At 44.9% G+C, this 16487-nt stretch overlaps 1 protein-coding gene across 3 annotated transcripts in view; it reads left to right on the forward strand.

Moving 5' to 3' along the window:
* The first annotated feature begins 14620 nt into the window (after positions 1 to 14620).
* MYRF (myelin regulatory factor) overlaps positions 14621 to 16487 on the forward strand; it is a 96728-nt gene continuing 94861 nt past the window's right edge. For all 3 annotated transcript variants that reach the window (XM_088665310.1, XM_035123496.3, XM_035123506.3), the window contains exon 1: positions 14621 to 14796. In XM_088665310.1, the coding sequence (XP_088521436.1) occupies positions 14751 to 14796 (46 nt within the window). In that variant the 5' untranslated portion in view covers positions 14621 to 14750. The remainder of the gene's footprint in view (positions 14797 to 16487) is intronic.

Genomic DNA, 16487 nt, shown 5'->3' on the forward strand with positions numbered 1-16487 from the left:
AATGATAGAAAAGAATGACAAAACTCTCAGTGGCATATGCCATAAAGGTAAAGGGACCCCTGACCATTAGGTCGTCATGACCGACTCTGGGGTTGCAGCACTCATCTCGCTTTACTGACCAAGGGAGCCGGCGTACAGCTTCCGGGTCATGTGGCCAGCATGACAAAGCTGCTTCTGGTGAACCAGAGCAGCACACGGAACCGCTGTTTACTTTCCCGCTGTGGCAGTACCTATTTATCTACTTGCACTTTGACGTGCTTTCGAACTGCTAGGTTGGCAGGAGCTGGGACCGAGCAATGGGAGCTCACCCCGTTGCGGGGATTCGAATCACTGACCTTCTGATCAGTAAGCCCTAGGCTCTGTGGTTTAACCCACAGCGCCACCCACGTCCCCCTGGCATATGCCATACTTGCATTCTATAGATTCATTTGCACTTCGCTGTTTTATTTACAGATATTGGAAAACATATAAAGAACATCAGAAGAGAACTGCTGGACGGATGCTAAGGGTCTCTCTGGTCCAGCATCCTGTCTCCAATTGTGGGCAGCTAGATGCCTCTGAAAAGCCTGGAGCAAGGCATAAAAAACAGTTTTCCCTGGTTACTTGCTACCAGCCACTAGTAATCAGAGGCGTACCACCTCTGAACATGGGAAGCGGCACTGACTATGACTGGAAATGAGGCTAAGTGGTGCAGCCATCAGGGTTACTTTGCCCATGGCAGTTTCACTATTTGGAGATAAATAATGCAGGTGTTCAAAAACTTTAGTACTGTATGTGATACGGCCCTCTCCATGCAACAGATTGCAAATGTGGCAACTACTGATCATATTTCTTCTTGCAAGCAGGTGGCGCTCTTTCCTTCTGCTGCTACTGTTCTCTGCATGATCACATCACATTGTGCTTCTGCCCATGCGATCTCCTAGAGCTCAGAGGCTAGGCATATTAATGGTATCATTAATAGTATGATCCTTCAGTTTGTCACTTCTGAATGTTGTTAGTGCAGCACTGAGAACAAAAGCAAGCAGTTTTTTAAATGTATTTCACTTCTGACCAGTGAGGTGCTGGTGATTAGCTAACGAACAGTAGGCATTCAAATATTGCCCTTTGCTACCACTTGCAAAAGCAACATTCAGTCGCAATGAACCAGATGTATGAACATTGTTTACTGAAAGCTTTCTCTTGCCTTAGCTATTCTCTGGCTGAATTCCTGAGCATCGCCATGGTGGTTTTTTCTTAGCAATACATAAAACTAAATAGGCATATGTAGTGAATCTTAAGTAGAAACTGGACATTTCAGCTGTGAGGCTAACTTTTCTTAAATGCCCAAGAGCTCTTCTTCCAACCATGTCTGTGCGAAAGGCTGGGCCAACTGTGAGAGAGACAAAAATATAAGACCGGGGTGTGTGGGTGTGTGGTGCAGTTAACTGGTTTCCTGGCTTTAACTACTTTAAAGTATTCTGCTGCTGAACACCAGCTTGTGAAATGATGCAAAAACACTTGTCATAAACAAAATACACCTAATTCTGAAAACTGCACTTGGTAAAAAGAATCATAGAATCATAGAGCTGAAATCACACTGGTCAAATTTGCATTTGATGTATGTAATGTCCAGTGCCTCACAATTCTAGGAGCAGCTTTTTGCAGTTACCGTAATTGAAGAGTCAGTGGGAGATTTATCATGTCAAAACCACAGGGTGTTCCCAAAATTTTGCAGTGACAATGCAGATGCTGATACCAGATTGAGTTACTATCACAGCTTACAGAAAATAGGTGTTAAAATGGACATAGTGACAATTGATCTATAGAGGTGGCACCCTGTCCTTTCTCATTTTCTGAAGGGTATGTGGGATAAAATTTAGGTAGATAATTAGTATAAAGTTGCCTGTTACTGTGGAAAGCAGACAAAAAATGTAGGTAGCCACAATGATCCATTAGGAAAAACCCCACAAGCATCAATATGGTAATATCTTTTTCAAAAGCCAATCAAAATGCCCCCAAGTTGTGAGCCAGCTCCTGAGCTCCGGGGACTCTTCCTTAGGCTTGACATTAAAAAAAATCAGGGGCAGCAACAATGGGGTGGGGAATGTGGGGATTATGGTATTACCTAAAGCCTGGAGTTTTCAACTGTCTTTAAGATGGGCTGAGGGAGAAGTGACACAGAGGAGGACTGGAGGACTCTCACCACATGCAAGGCAGGTTGCAGAATGCAGGACTGGGACCAAGCAGCAACAACAGCTGCTCCCTTATTTCTTAAAATATAAAATCATTCTAGTTGTTCCTCAGTCCCTCATGCTAACACAGAATTTCAAAGACAAAAGTTGGCACCAAGGTGTGTGACGACAAACTGGGAAGGAGGCCTGGGCAGGCCTCATTTTATCCCCCCAGGAGTGGGCCCAAGCAATGCCTGTTAGCCGGTAGGGCCCGCCCCACCGGAATTGCTGCCTATGTTTGCCTGCAATTGGCCGATCTGCAGGCAGGCTGCAATCCTCCTTAGTCTGGTGTCCCCGGGCTGCAATGCTGCCTGACCATTAAAATTAAGCAGACTTCCCACTGTCTTTAATTAATATCCCCAAATGATCACTCCTTTTTTGGGGGGGGGGAGGAAAGACTCCCAAAGAGTGGAAATGGACCATTGTACCTAATTTCATATCATCGAAGAATAGTTGAACTTTAAATATGCATATTTAGGAGCCCTGATGGTAGAAAAGCATATTGTTGCATTTCTCCCGGGGCGGGGGGGGGGGGGGCGGGCGGGGAACCCCTCTGTAAACCTTGGCACCAGTTCTGTAAACGGATGTGTTGCCTTTGGCACAAGGCAGACTTCACCAGCTACTCAGTAGTAAGTACTGGGACTCCAATCTGGTACGGGTGGGTCAATCAGCCTCAGGAGAATAGCAGGTGTTTCTCTCTCACCCACACATCCATAAATGTTGGCACCGTTCATCAGGAAGAGAGCAATCTTGGCTGCAAATTACATAAATGTTGTTGCAACGACAGCCAATAAACCCAATAAAATGTCAATGACCTAGGAGTGAACAACTTAGTGGTTTTAGAGTATTAAGGCTACCTGCTGCATCAAACGGTGACAAAATGCATCTTTCCTCATACGTATTTATCTGATAATATGGAGAATGCTCCATCAACATTGCTTCATGCAAAGAAGCCCTGAAGCAGCTTATTGTGGCAAACATATCTGGCCCAGGTGGGGGTGGGAGAGAGGCTCTGCTGTGTCCCAAACGCCCACACTCCTGCATCTGCTATGTGGTTATATTACTGTCACACATCAGACAAAACTGAAATTGGTGGAGCATAAGGGCGCCTGTCTCTGCTGGATTATGCGCAGTGTCTCTTTCGCAGCCAAAATGTTGTTATCATTGACCGTTTCTAATCAGAGCCATAACTCACGCTTTATAATGAGAGACTTATTTCTTTACATCTGTTTACTGGTTTATTGTCCAAGCAGAGAAAAGCCCTGTATAAAACTTCAAAGAACTCCTCTGTCTTGATATGCAAGATCCAAATATCTGCAAAATATTTGTCACTTGAATACCCTTGGTGTGCAAGATTTTTCTTTTACAAGCTGCTGTCACGGGGAGCCCTGAGCACAATCGAGATCATGGCACTGGGGCAGAGAGAGCTTTGGCCTTGTTTCCCCATGTTATAATCTCGGTCAGAGTTGTTCCCTACACCTTCTGTTCTCCATCAGAGCACACCAGCTCCGGGAGCTTGGGCTGAAGACTAATGTTGCACTCCAGGGTCAACCACATGAAAAATGTCACATGTTATTTGGCCCTTAATGGTTTATGGGGAGGGGCCACCACTCCACCTTGCATGTAGAAAGGTCCCAAGCTCACTCTCTGCCATATAACAGAGAAACAACAACAAAAAAACACATTTCAGGTAGCAAGGCTGGGGGAGGCCGTCACCTGACATCCTGCAAAACCAGAGCAATCAAAAGTACAGACAATTCTGGGTTGCCAGACTAATGGTCTGACTTAGATTCAAATAAACACAAAAGAGTTCCACGATTTTTCCCTCTGTAGTTTGTTTTCTTTTTGGCTATTATTTCAGAAGCCAATAAAAGACATGGAGCCAGATTCAGCTACAGTGGTACCTTGATTCTCAAATGCCTTGGTACTCAAACAACGGAGCCAGACTGATACCTAGAGAGAACCTGCTGCAAGACAGACCCAAAAAAGAAAATAACAGAACACCACTAGTAATCACATACAGCTCCCAAGTTAAAACAGTACAACACATCATCAGAGATCTACCACCTCTCCTGGACAATGACAGCTCTCTTTCTCAAGCTCTGGGAGGAAGACCTTTCATTGCCTACAGACAGCCACCCAATCTTAAACAACTCCTCACCCACAATAATACAACCACCAGACTTAACATGGACACTGGTACCAGAGCCTGCAATAAACCCAGATGCCAACTTTGCTGCCACATACACTCGGACAACACAATTACTGGCCCCAACAACATCCAACATACCATCTCAGGACTAATTGCTCATCTTCTAACATTGTGTATGCCATCAAATGCCAGCAGTGCCCTTCAGCTCTCTATATTGGACAAACAGGCCAAACCCTACGCCAAAGGATAAATGGACATAAATCTGACATCAGGAATCACAAGACAGAGAAACCAGTAGGAGAACACTTCAATCTCCCAGGACATTCTATACAAGATCTCAAAGCAGCTGTTTTATTACAGAAAAATTTCAGAAACAGACTGGAAAGAGAAGTTGCTGAATTGCAACTCATTACCAAGCTTAAAACCATGGAGACACCTGGTATGAACAGAGACATAGGATTCTTATCTCATTATACATGATCAAGCTTTCTTTAGCACCTCAGCCCTTGCTTTTTCCCGCAAGACCAATTGCAGTCATTAGCATCGTTAACAGTCATCAACAGGTTTACCACTCGCATCAGCCCATCACCCATTCCCATCACCCCCCCACCCTCTGAATATACATAAGGGTCTGGTTACTTCTGTTTCAGTGTATCTGAAGAAGTGTGCATGCACACGAAAGCTCATACCAAAATAAAAACTTAGTTGGTCTTTAAGGTGCTACTGAAGGAATTTTTAAATTTTGTTTCGACTCAGACCAACACGGCTACCTACCTGTAACTGCAAATCCAGAAGTAAGAGTTCTGGTTTGCGAACTTTTTTTCAGAAGCCGAACATGCTCTGTTTTGAGTGCCACACTTCCGTTTTGAGTGCCGTAATTCTGTTTTGAGGTTTACACTGAGGTCTGTCTGTTTTTGCTATTTATTTTGCGGTTTTGCTCTCTTTTTTTGTGACTGTGTGGAATCCACCTCATCTACTGATTGATTGATTGATTGTGTGACTGTAGTACATTGTTTAATGCTTTCATTTTATGGATCAGTGGTCTCATTAGATAGTAAAATTCATGTTAAATTGCTGTTTTGGGGGTTGTTTTTAAAAGTCTGGGACGGATTAATCCATTTTGCATTACTTTCTATGGGAAGGCGTGCCTTGCTTTTGGAACGCTTTTGTTTTGGAATTGACTTCCGGAACTGATTAAGTTTGAGAACCAAGGTACCACTGTACCTGGTTCTGTTGGCAGAAGCCAGCGCAAGGCCTCCTACCTGTGCAACATAGTTTTCTACCACTCTGCCCATGCCTCCCCCAAATCCACTCTGGAAGGTTGGGAGAACCACTAGAACAGCACATGGGGGAAGAAGAGTGAAGGGTCATTCCTTAGCACTATGTTGAATCTTCAGGAGCAGCGAGGAGGAAGTCCCAGTGCGCTGGTGGGAGTCCTGTGCTGGCTTCCCTTTTCTTTTTGAAGGTATTGGGGGAGAGGAAAGTTATTTTGCACCAGCGGAAGATGGCTGCATGAGTGGAACGGCACTGTTGGATACAACCCTGCGACTCCACATTATACAGCTTTGTACAATAAACATGCATAGGAAAGCTCCCTTATGAATGCATCTGAAGAACTATATCAGAGGTGAAACAAAATGAAGTTTCAAAACTAAAGGAAGACTTAAGAGGTCATGGGGGCAGGATGCAGTAAAATCCTAAGACTAACATCCATTAAGTTCAATGGGGCTTATGCACATACAGTATGAATGTACTTTGGACTTAACAGTGCATGCTTTAATAATAATAATAATAATAATAATAATAATAATAATAATAATAATAATAATAATAATAGGGGATTATTCATAAACAACAATGCATAGCACTGTGGCCAAAAAACTTGCAACTTGTAAACTGAGCCCCCTTATGAAACACGATTTGAGAAAGGAGGAAAAATATATGGGGTCGCTGAATTCTAGCCCTGTCAGTGTGCCAGTAGAAATAATTAAAGCTAGAATGCTAAATGTAGAGAAGAACAAGGCTTGCTGATCAGGGATGAGCATGGCTTCTGCAAAAAGAAGTTTTGCTCCAAGAATGTTTAGAATACTTTAAAAATATCAATAAACATGTGTACAGCCGTGAAGTTTGGGTGAAAAGACTAAAAAATGGCAAATTTCCTTACTTAAATATTCCTTGGGAAAATACAGCCACAGGATGCAGATAGGCTTCTTTTTTCTTTTCTCCTTATGATAGTCTCACATTTTTATGGCCCTGGGTTGCAGTGCGAGTGTCGTTTCCCCTACATTCAAGGGAATTAAAGACTTCGTTTCACGGATTCATAAAGAGAACAGAAACCAGCTGTTACATCCCCCCCATTTCTTGATTTGGGGAAACATTTGGATATGGTAGTACTGAATTCGGTTTTGTAAATGGAATAAACCAACAAAAATGTTTTGATTCCTCCCTGGCTGCCTGAAATGTGACTCTATGAAGAGCATGAGGAGGGAAGAGGAAGGGAAAGGGTAAAGGATAACAATTGTCTTAACAGAAAGAGTTGGGGTGGCCGGGGGGGGGGGTGTTGGAAAAGGCTGCTGAGCTTTTGCTTTCCAATCCTGAAAGAATAGTCCTATTACTCTCCCCAAACCTCAGCCCCCTCCCATTCTCTCACCCCCTCCCTGGAGAAGAATTGGTCACTGCACAGCTGTGTGAGAGAGAAAAATATATTTATATATATAAGAGAATCTGCCATTCTGAATTGGTTTGTGGGGCTGGACAAAACCTCATTGTGTGCTTTATCTGCCCAGAAGAGAATGGGCCCACAGTCTTTGCCTGGCAGGGGCTCTGCCTTTGGTTAACTGTGGTCAGATAACTGTAACTTCATTTAGATACTGTAATGTGTGTGTGTTTGAGGCATTATATTATTGATTGTGAGCACATCGGGAGAAAAACAGAAATATTAATCCTCTCCCTGCCTGTTCAGAAGAAAAAAGGGAGAAAGTTTAGAGGTTTTGCAAACCCAAATTAAAAATTAAAGTCTGTAGCAATTTTTTCCCTCTTTCTTTTTAAATATATATCTGGATAGATTTGACTGACAAAGATGCACCATTATGGAGATGTCTCTGAAAAAAACTTGGACCCAGTGCTAATTAGATTGATTCTAAACCTATTTACTCGGAAGTTACTTGCAGGGAGTTTACTGGGACTTACTTTCTAGCAAGTAGATAAATAGGACCGCTACAGCGGGAAGGTAAACGGCATTTCCATGTGCTGCTCTGGTTTGCCAGAAGCAGCTTTGTCATGCTAGCCACATGACCTGGAAGCTATACGCCGGCTCCCTCGGCCAATAATGCGAGATGAGCGTGCAACCCCAGAGTCGGTCACGACTGGACCTAATGGTCAGGGGTCCCTTTATCTTTACCTTACTTTCTAGCATAGCAAGTACGCTTGCATAACATCTATGCAGAAGTGAGTCACTAGATTCAGCGAGGCTTATCTGAACCAGAAGGTACAACATTCAGCAATGAACACAATAAGACATTTTGAAATCATTTTTGTTTTCATTGTATTTTCTTTTACCTGTATTTCCACACATGCTATTCACATTTAGTAGATTAGAATTAGAATTTCCTCTATGGCAGCATGCTACACACAATAATGTCCTTTCTTTGGGTCATTTCTCCCAACAACGTAAACTTGATTTCAGGTTTGACTTGGATATATAAGTTTGGGTGCCCCATGGGTTAAGTAAACCCTTTGGCACCATTGAACTGAGTACAGTGTGGACATTTACAGTATTACTCTGTGTTCAGTGCATGTCAGTGTAAGCTTGTATTGCTATCTCAATATTTGTATTAGTAAAATAAAATTACTTCAGCAAGGCTCTTATACCATATTTTGGCTTGGATTCCAAACCACCTTACCCTTGGAACACCCTCCTTTCAGATGTTAAGGACATGTTGTTGTTTAGTCATTTAGTTGTGTCCGACTCTTTGTGACCCCATGGACCAGAGCACACCAGGCACTCCTGTCTTCAACTGCCTCCCGCAGTTTGGTCAGACTCATGTTCGTAGCTTCGAGAACACTGTCTAACCATCTCGTCCTCTGTCGGTCCCTTCTCCTTGTGCCCTCAATCTTTCCCAACACCAGGGTCTTTTCCAGGGAGTCTTCTCTTCTCATGAGGTGGCCAAAGTTTTGGAGCCTCAGCTTCAGGATCTGTCCTTCCAGTGAGCACTCAGGGCTGATTTCCTTAAGAATGGATAGGTTTGATCTTCTTGCAGTCCATGGGACTCTCAAGAGTCTCCTCCAGCACCATAATTCAAAAGCGTCAATTCTTCGGCGATCAGCCTTCTTTATGGTCCAGCTCTCACTTCCATACATCACTACTGGGCAAACCGTAACTTTAACTATATGGACCTTTGTCGGCAAGGTGATGTCTCTGCTTTTTAAGATGCTGTCTAGGTTTGTCATTGCTTTTATCCCAAGAAGCAGGCGTCTTTTAATTTCGTGAATGCTGTCACCATCTGCAGTGATACTATATAACTTTTAGAAGACATCTGAAGGCGGCCCTGTATTGGGAAGTTTATGATGTTTGATGTTTTATTATGTTTAGATATATTCTGTAAGCCACCCAGAGTGGCTGGGGAAACCCAGCCAGATGGGTGGGGTTTAAATATCATCATCACCACCACCACCACCATCCCATCAACACAGCACCAAAGAAGGTGATAATCCCATTCTCCATGTTGAGTTTTGTGGTGTGCACATGCATTTCATCAGTATTTCTCTCCTGCCTACTTGAAGTGGCTTACAATATATTGAAAATATAATAAAACAGACAAGAGCTACAAAGAATGGTTGGAAGTATTTACAAGTTTCTACCCACGCCTTAGTTATTTTCATTGCTACTCTGCTTCTGAATCTCTGAGCCACAACAGATCTCAGAGGAAACAACTGCGGTTCATAAATGGCTGTCAGAGCAGCCAGTTCTTTGCCTCTCACAGGTCAGGGCTTCCTCATGCAGGCTGTGGCTGCTTCTGGCTCTGGGAGCAGATTCAAGAAGCACTGGAAGAGCAAGGATATATCTTCAAAGATGTGTGTGCATATGACATGCCCATGTGCATGTACATAGTGGAGTGTCAGTGTTCAGCCCTGGCCAGACCTTAAACTTCAGAGAAGGGGAGCAGGACCCTCCAGCAGATCACCATGCTGCCAATGACCTTGAAGAACCAAGGTTTCCAAATATCCCTGCTTGAGAGCTAGAGGTCCCCACAGCAGTTGCCTGGGTTACTGGTCAGCACTGTCTCTCTATGTCTCCGTTTCTCCCTGTCTCCAATTTCTCCAAGAGCAGAGGAGTCAGAAAGTCAGGCAGAAGCTTCGGAGCTGTCTCCAAAGTGCCTAGTTAGTAGCACATAAGACTACTTAGATGTCGGGGGAAGAACCCATAGAAGCACCTGCCCAGGTGGGGGTCTGGCTGTTAGTCAAGAAGGGGTGAAGACTCCTACATAAATTCCTATTCTGAGCTGCTTTGTTGCTGAAGCAACAGCTCCTCCCAAAGCTGCAGCTTTATTGAGCTGAGGAAACAGACAGGGAAGCTCTTAGCTTCAGCAGAGTTTGTAGAGTATTTTTAGTCTCCGTTTTGCTTGTTTGTTAAGTCACTGGTTTATGTCATTAACTTACAACAAGTTGAAAAATCCAAGAAATAGGGAAGGAAAAGAAGTCAGATGTGAAAGAGAGGAAATGTAAACTTTTACAAACTTTTAAAACATCTATAGATTCATATAGTCATCATTGTCCAACAATGGCAACAACAAAAAGGCTGCCTTTGTAGTTGTATCTGCAGGTCATTCCAAAGTATGGCTCATGGGCTGCAATAGTTGGCTCCACACCCTGAAAAACTATTTTGCACCTGGCTGTGGTTGATGAACCTCTGGGTTCTGGTGTCTGCCTATATAAACCTTCTTGTGGCTTAGATGCCATGGCTAGTTCAATAACAGACAGAAGTGAAGAGTCGCCTGTCAGTCTTCTCTTCTCCAGCCTAAACATACCCAACTCCTTCAACCATTCCTCATAAGGCTTGGTTTCCAGATCTTCTTGGTCACCCTCCTCTGCACATGTTCCAGCCTGTCAATATCCTTCTTAAATTGTGGTGGCCAGAACTGGAGATACAGTAGACATCCTTCAAATATCTAAAGGGCTATCACACGGGAAATGGAGTAAGCTCTGGAGGGTAGGACCTGAACCAATGGATTCAAGTTACAAGAACAGAGATTCCTACTAAACATCAGGAAGAACTTTCTGACAGTAAGAACTAGACAGTAAGAATTTAATAGTGCAACAGACTCTCTTGGAAGGTGGTGGACTCTCATTCACTGGAGATTGTTAAGCTAAGGTTTGATGGTCATCTGTCAGGGATGATTTGGTCTCGTCTAGGGTCTCTGTGATTCTATGTGAAGGTGAGCCAAAACAGGAACCCTGTAAGTTGACCCCTTCCTCCTGAAAAAGAGTTTTCCATTCCGCCTCTCCCCCCCAAGGAAAAAATATTTCTGGTGGTGAGATGATCACATTAATGGAAAACGTTTCCTTCCTTCAAAGTGACAACCACCAGTTTAAAAGATAGATTATTGCCATAAGGCAGGCATAGGCAACCTTGGCTCTCCAGATGTTTTGGAACTACAACTCCCATGATCCCTAGCTAACAGGGCCAGGAGTTGTAGATCCAAAACATCTGGAGAGCCAAGGTTGCCTATGTCTGCCATAAGGGGATGGATTACTGTATATTGTTGTGCTGATGTGGAAAAAAATCCTTTTCACCTTCAGTGGGTGGGGTGGGGAAAGAGGAATGTGGTGTGGGTTTTCTGGAGATACAAACTGTCCTTAAAATTCTGAAGGTCATCAGCCTTCAGACACTAGCCATGTATTAAGACTTGTAGGAGGAACGGAAGGGGGTTGTGGGAGGCAGATCTTCACTTGCATCTATGTAACAGAAAGTGCACTGAGCTATTATTAGGTACCGCAATTGCTGTACCAAACTGACATCTCATGCTAGTGCAGCAATTCATAGCCAGACTGGACACTGGTTGAGTAACATACCATTGTTTCTACTTATTAGAGCTGGAGGGGAGTAAAATATGCACATGCGCCTTCCTAAAATGTTGCTCAAATTCATTTTAATATTTAGCTAATTTTTTATTAGCACAAGATCTCACTGGTTAGAACCTCTAAAACTTCTGAAGAAATAACAGCCTGTGTGGAAGTGAATACAGCCACATGTATGTTTACTTAGAGGAAAATCTCACTGCATTCCATGTAAGAGGGCACAGAAAAAGGGACCCCTGACCATTAGGTCCAGTCGTGATGCTCATCTTGTGTTATTGGCCGAGGTAGCCGGCATACAGCTTCCCGGTCATGTGGCCAGCATGACTAAGCCGCTTCTGGCAAACCAGAGCAGCGCATGGAAACGCCATTTACCTTTCCGCTTGGAGCGGTCCCTATTTATCTACTTGCAGTTTGATGTGCTTTCGAACTGCTAGGTTGGCAGGAGCTGGGACCGAGCAACAGGAGCTCACCCTGTTGCAGGGATTTGAACCGCCCACCTTCTGATCAGCAAGCCCAAGGCTCTGTGGTTTAACCCACAGTGCCACCTGTGTCCCATGTCTACATTTACCTGAGAGAAAATGTGTACTGCCTGCAAGACAAGTACTCCAATATAATTAATTACATTTCCCAAAATAATACATGAAAACGATCAAGTTCTAAGGAAGCTTTTATTTGAAATCCTATGCCTGGAGGCTAAAATCTTTCTAGTATTTGGCAGTCACTTTCAAGTATTACCTTTCTAAGGTCCCCACAAACTATTTTACGAGTGTATGTGAAAACTAAAGGTAACGTATGAATGCTTCAAACCCAGGTTTGCTAAATCATACCCTCTGGGAGGCTGGGTTTCGTGGTGGCTCTCTTTACAAGCCAAGTAGCAAATACAGATATGCCAGTGTGAGTGACCCTAAACTCCTTCCAGTAGCGCCTTAGAGACCAACTAAGTTTGTCATTGGTATGAGCTTTCGTGTGCATGCACACTTCTTCAGATACAAGAAATGTGCATGCACACGAAAGCTCATACCAATGACAAACTTAGTTGGTCTCTAAGGTGCTACTGGAAGGAATTTTTTTATTTTTGGTTTCGACTACGTCAGACCAACACGGCTACCTACCTGTAACTGACCCTAAACTGTAACTCTTCTTGATTGTTTGCCTTCTGCTCACCCTGTTTGATTGGGGCAGTTGCTTGTTTGCTCTCTCTCTCTCTCTCTCTCTCTCTCTCTCTCTCTCTCTCTCTCTCTGTGTGTGTGTGTGTGTGTGTGTGTGTGTGTGTGTTGTGGCCATGTTGATTCTCCAAGGCAGCTTTCAATACCATCAACCATAAGGGTACGAATGCTGGATGTGTGAATGTGGGCAGGATGCCCCGTAAGACACCCCCCATGCTATTCATGGACAAAGGTCTCCCTCACTGTGCAAGATTCAATTTATATCCTGCCTCTCTCCCGAGGCGGCTTACAACATTTTAAAAACATCATTACAAAATATAAAGTAATAAAAACAAACTAGCTCCCTGAAGTGGAAAGATAGTACAAAGAAGAGTGGCAGATAAAATTGATGAACTATGCAGAGATGGCAAAACTTACAGGAAGTGTAAGTGTATTAAAGAGAAGGTCTTTAATAAAGAATGGGGAACGTTTATAATTTATTTGGAAAACTATTGCAAACAATTACATACATTGGTAGGATTGACAGGGAAACTGTAGCAAAAATTTGAACTATGGAATGACAAAGGATTTATAAGAATAGAGTTATGAAAGAGATGCAGAGGGGAAAATGGTCATATTAAGATCCACAATGGGGAGGAGGGAAGTCAAAGGGGATTATATGTTTATGTTTTTAATTTGTTTGTTTATGTGAAATAGAAAATGCTTAAAAAAAACTAGCTAAAAACAGTACATAGTTAGAATACAATAAAACACATTTAGAAAGAGCATTATGATACCAGTCAGGGAGAGGAACCTCAAGTGCAGGGAGGCTAAATGTGGCCCTAGGGTCCTATCTGGCCCTTGGAATGCTCTCCAGGCCGCAGCCTGCCCTGCCCCTGCTTCACACCCTCTTTGAATGTTGTTGCCTGGATGGACATCCAATGATGTCTCTTGTTTGAATGAAGGATGTGCAAGATTGTGTGGAAACTATCGCTCACTGTACAAAGTTAAATTTACATTAGTTGCTCTATGCACTCTTGCTTCTAGCCCTCCCTGCCCACCACTGACATACATATGCCTCCGAAACGAATGCGGTCCTTGTCCCGGCAAAGGTTTCCCTCCCCAGGATTACCAAATGATAGGGCAATTACATGCATACATTTTTGACTCAGAGATACACCATATATTCAAAGCACATCCTGACACGCATTAAGAGCTTATGACTCCCCCCCTCTAACAATCCTTGGAACTGTAGTTTGTTAAGGGTACTGGGTGCAAAGGAAACTACCGTTCCCAGAACTCTTTGGGGGAAGTCATGTGCATTGAATGCACTTTAAATGTCCGAACTGAACGATCCCTCTCTGAGATATCCACGTGTGTTTCTTACACAAAAAATGTGGCAATCTAGACCTGCCGCTTTGCGGGCCTCTCTTGCCTATTCCTCTGAGCGGCGCCCCCGACCTAATCGTGCCCTGGGTGTGGGGTGTGTGTGTGTGTGGCGCCGCGGGACAAGGCTTTAAGAGGCGCTCCCATTTGGAACTGGAAAGGCGTAGTATAAATCCATCGAGGAATAAAGAAGCCAATAAACAAACCTTCGGCTGGGAGGAACCCCCCCCCCCATGCCCGTCGTAACCCCGCGGAGGCCCTCGCTGCTCGGCGCGCCCTCTAGCTTAGCCCCACGCAACGCCAACTCCGGCCAGCGGAGTTGCAGGAGCCCTGGAGGCGGCCGCGAGAGGAGAGGAGCGGGAGGCGGAGGCGGCGGCGGCGGGGAGAAGGGGCGGAGGGCGTGAGGGGAGAGGCCGGGGCGTCCGCAGAGAGCCAGAGCGCAGCAGCGACAACAGCAGCAGCAGCAGCCCGCCGAAGTTGAGTGCCAAGCGGCGTGGCAGAGGCCGGTGCACGGCGGCCGCCGGGGAAGGCTGCTGGGGGCGCGTCTCCCCGGGGGAAGCGCGCCGGCTCCTTAGCGGGAGGAAAGGGAACGAGAGAAGGGCAGGCTCACCTCAGCGCAAGCGGGTCAAGCGGGGCCACAGCCCGGGCAGCGCGGCCAACAGCAGGGTCACTTGCGGGGCGCGCGCGCCGCTGCCGCCGCCGCCTCGGGGCGCCCTGGCCGGGGGGATGCCCCCCAGCCGGCTCGGAGACTAGCCCGGCCGCTTGGTGCATGGCACAGCTATGGAGGTGGTGGACGAGAAGGAGGCTCTGCGGCGCTTCTTCGAAGGTAGGTGAGCGCCAGGGCGGCGCACGCGGCGCGACGGGACGCGGAGCTCGACGCCCGCGCCGTTTCTCCTTCCCCCTCGAGCGGCGTTGTTTATTCGGAGGTCCGCCGCGCGAGCTGCCCCGCCGGCGCCGCGTGCCCGTCGGCGGGCGGCAAAGTTTTGTGAGCGAAAGGCTCCGGGGACTTCTTCGAACTGCAGGAAGTTTTGGCGAGGGGCTGTTGTTTTAAAAAGGGGTTTCAAAAGTTGTGACGCCACAAACTTCCCTCCAAAGACCCGAGGGCTTCCCATCGTGGCGCTCCGAATGAGGGATCCGGGTACCGATTCTGCCCCCAGGCCAAAGAGTTGTTGCCCTAAAGTTATTTTCTCTTTTTCAAAACACACATATAAAGTTCACTTTTCTGTCTCACTCTCAGAAAGGTTTATAGGTAGCTACTTTCCAGACTTATTCAAAACTGAGAGTAAGAATCCAGAATCATTGACAGTAATAAAGAGATAGATGGATGGAGTAAGAAGAATCAATGAAGGAAACTATATCGCACGCTGCAAGTAACTTTTAGAGCTGATCTTGTAAATGCTCCTTTTTACAGGTGTCCTGGGAGACTTACAGAAATGGGTTGAAGAAGATGTGAATTGGGCACATATTAAGGCTTTCACAAAAGCAGTTTACAGTAAAAAAATAAGGGGGGGGATCATTGCCAAATTGTGTGATTAATTCCAGAGAGGCACATGTGTCATAAGTAGTTGTGTGAATTGTCCTCAGTCTCTGCCTCTCAGACAAAGAGGTCTTCCAGACCTAAGCCAATGAGATGCCCAACTTCTTCTAGTTCAAGGCCTTGTTCATTGCTCTGCCTTCATTACCTTCCCCCAAGGGCGTAGCCATGTTAGTCTCTTGCAGCAAAAGCAATCCAAGAGTCATACTGTACCTTATTATTCACCCTCCTGCCATGTATTCCTAACATCCCATATTGTGTCTTTGTCATGAATTTCAATTGTTAGCAGCTGTTTGGAGTACCAGTCTTAGCAGAAGAGCAGTTTATGAAAATAAAAAGTCGCCCACCAGTACAAAGCAGGGTACTGCTGCCTTTTCCTGTAGCAAATGGCCAACTGCCACAGGTGAAATACCAGCTTGAACCTATTCTCCATTGTGTACATGGGAGTACATACATCAGACATATTTGTCTTCACTTTTTGTCTCCACTTGAAATGTTTATTCCTAATATATATATTTTAAAGATATATGAGGGCCAAACTGCACGTTACATGGGAGGGGTCATGTGTTTAGATCATCTGGGTTTCCCCAATTTTTATAATGCACCTGGGAACTTCTAAATTGATTGGATTTGTGATCTCTGATTAGAACATGGGATGTTTGACCCTTTCCCTGTTCTGGTTTCCCGATAGAAGCCCCCCGCCCCCCGAAGGTGCTATTAGTCCCCACAGGAGAAAGGTGTGTTATGGCTGTTGCTGTTCTGAAAAGCCAACAGCAGCCTTGATAGTGGTGGCTGTCATTAACCATTTAGTAAAATGTTAAAGTCTGGAACTTGAGCATTGGTTTTTTAGAAGGGAGCATAATGCTTGTTGCCTTTGGGAATCCTTTCCCAGTTTTTCTCTCTCTCTTCTTGTATCCCCAACATCACTTCCCTTATTTCTACATTTGTGTTCTGTGTTTCCTATTTTCAGTCCTGTATCCTTC

This window comes from Zootoca vivipara, chromosome 1 (genome assembly GCF_965207765.1).
Source record: "Zootoca vivipara chromosome 1, rZooViv2.hap1.1, whole genome shotgun sequence".
NCBI lineage: Eukaryota > Metazoa > Chordata > Lepidosauria > Squamata > Lacertidae > Zootoca > Zootoca vivipara.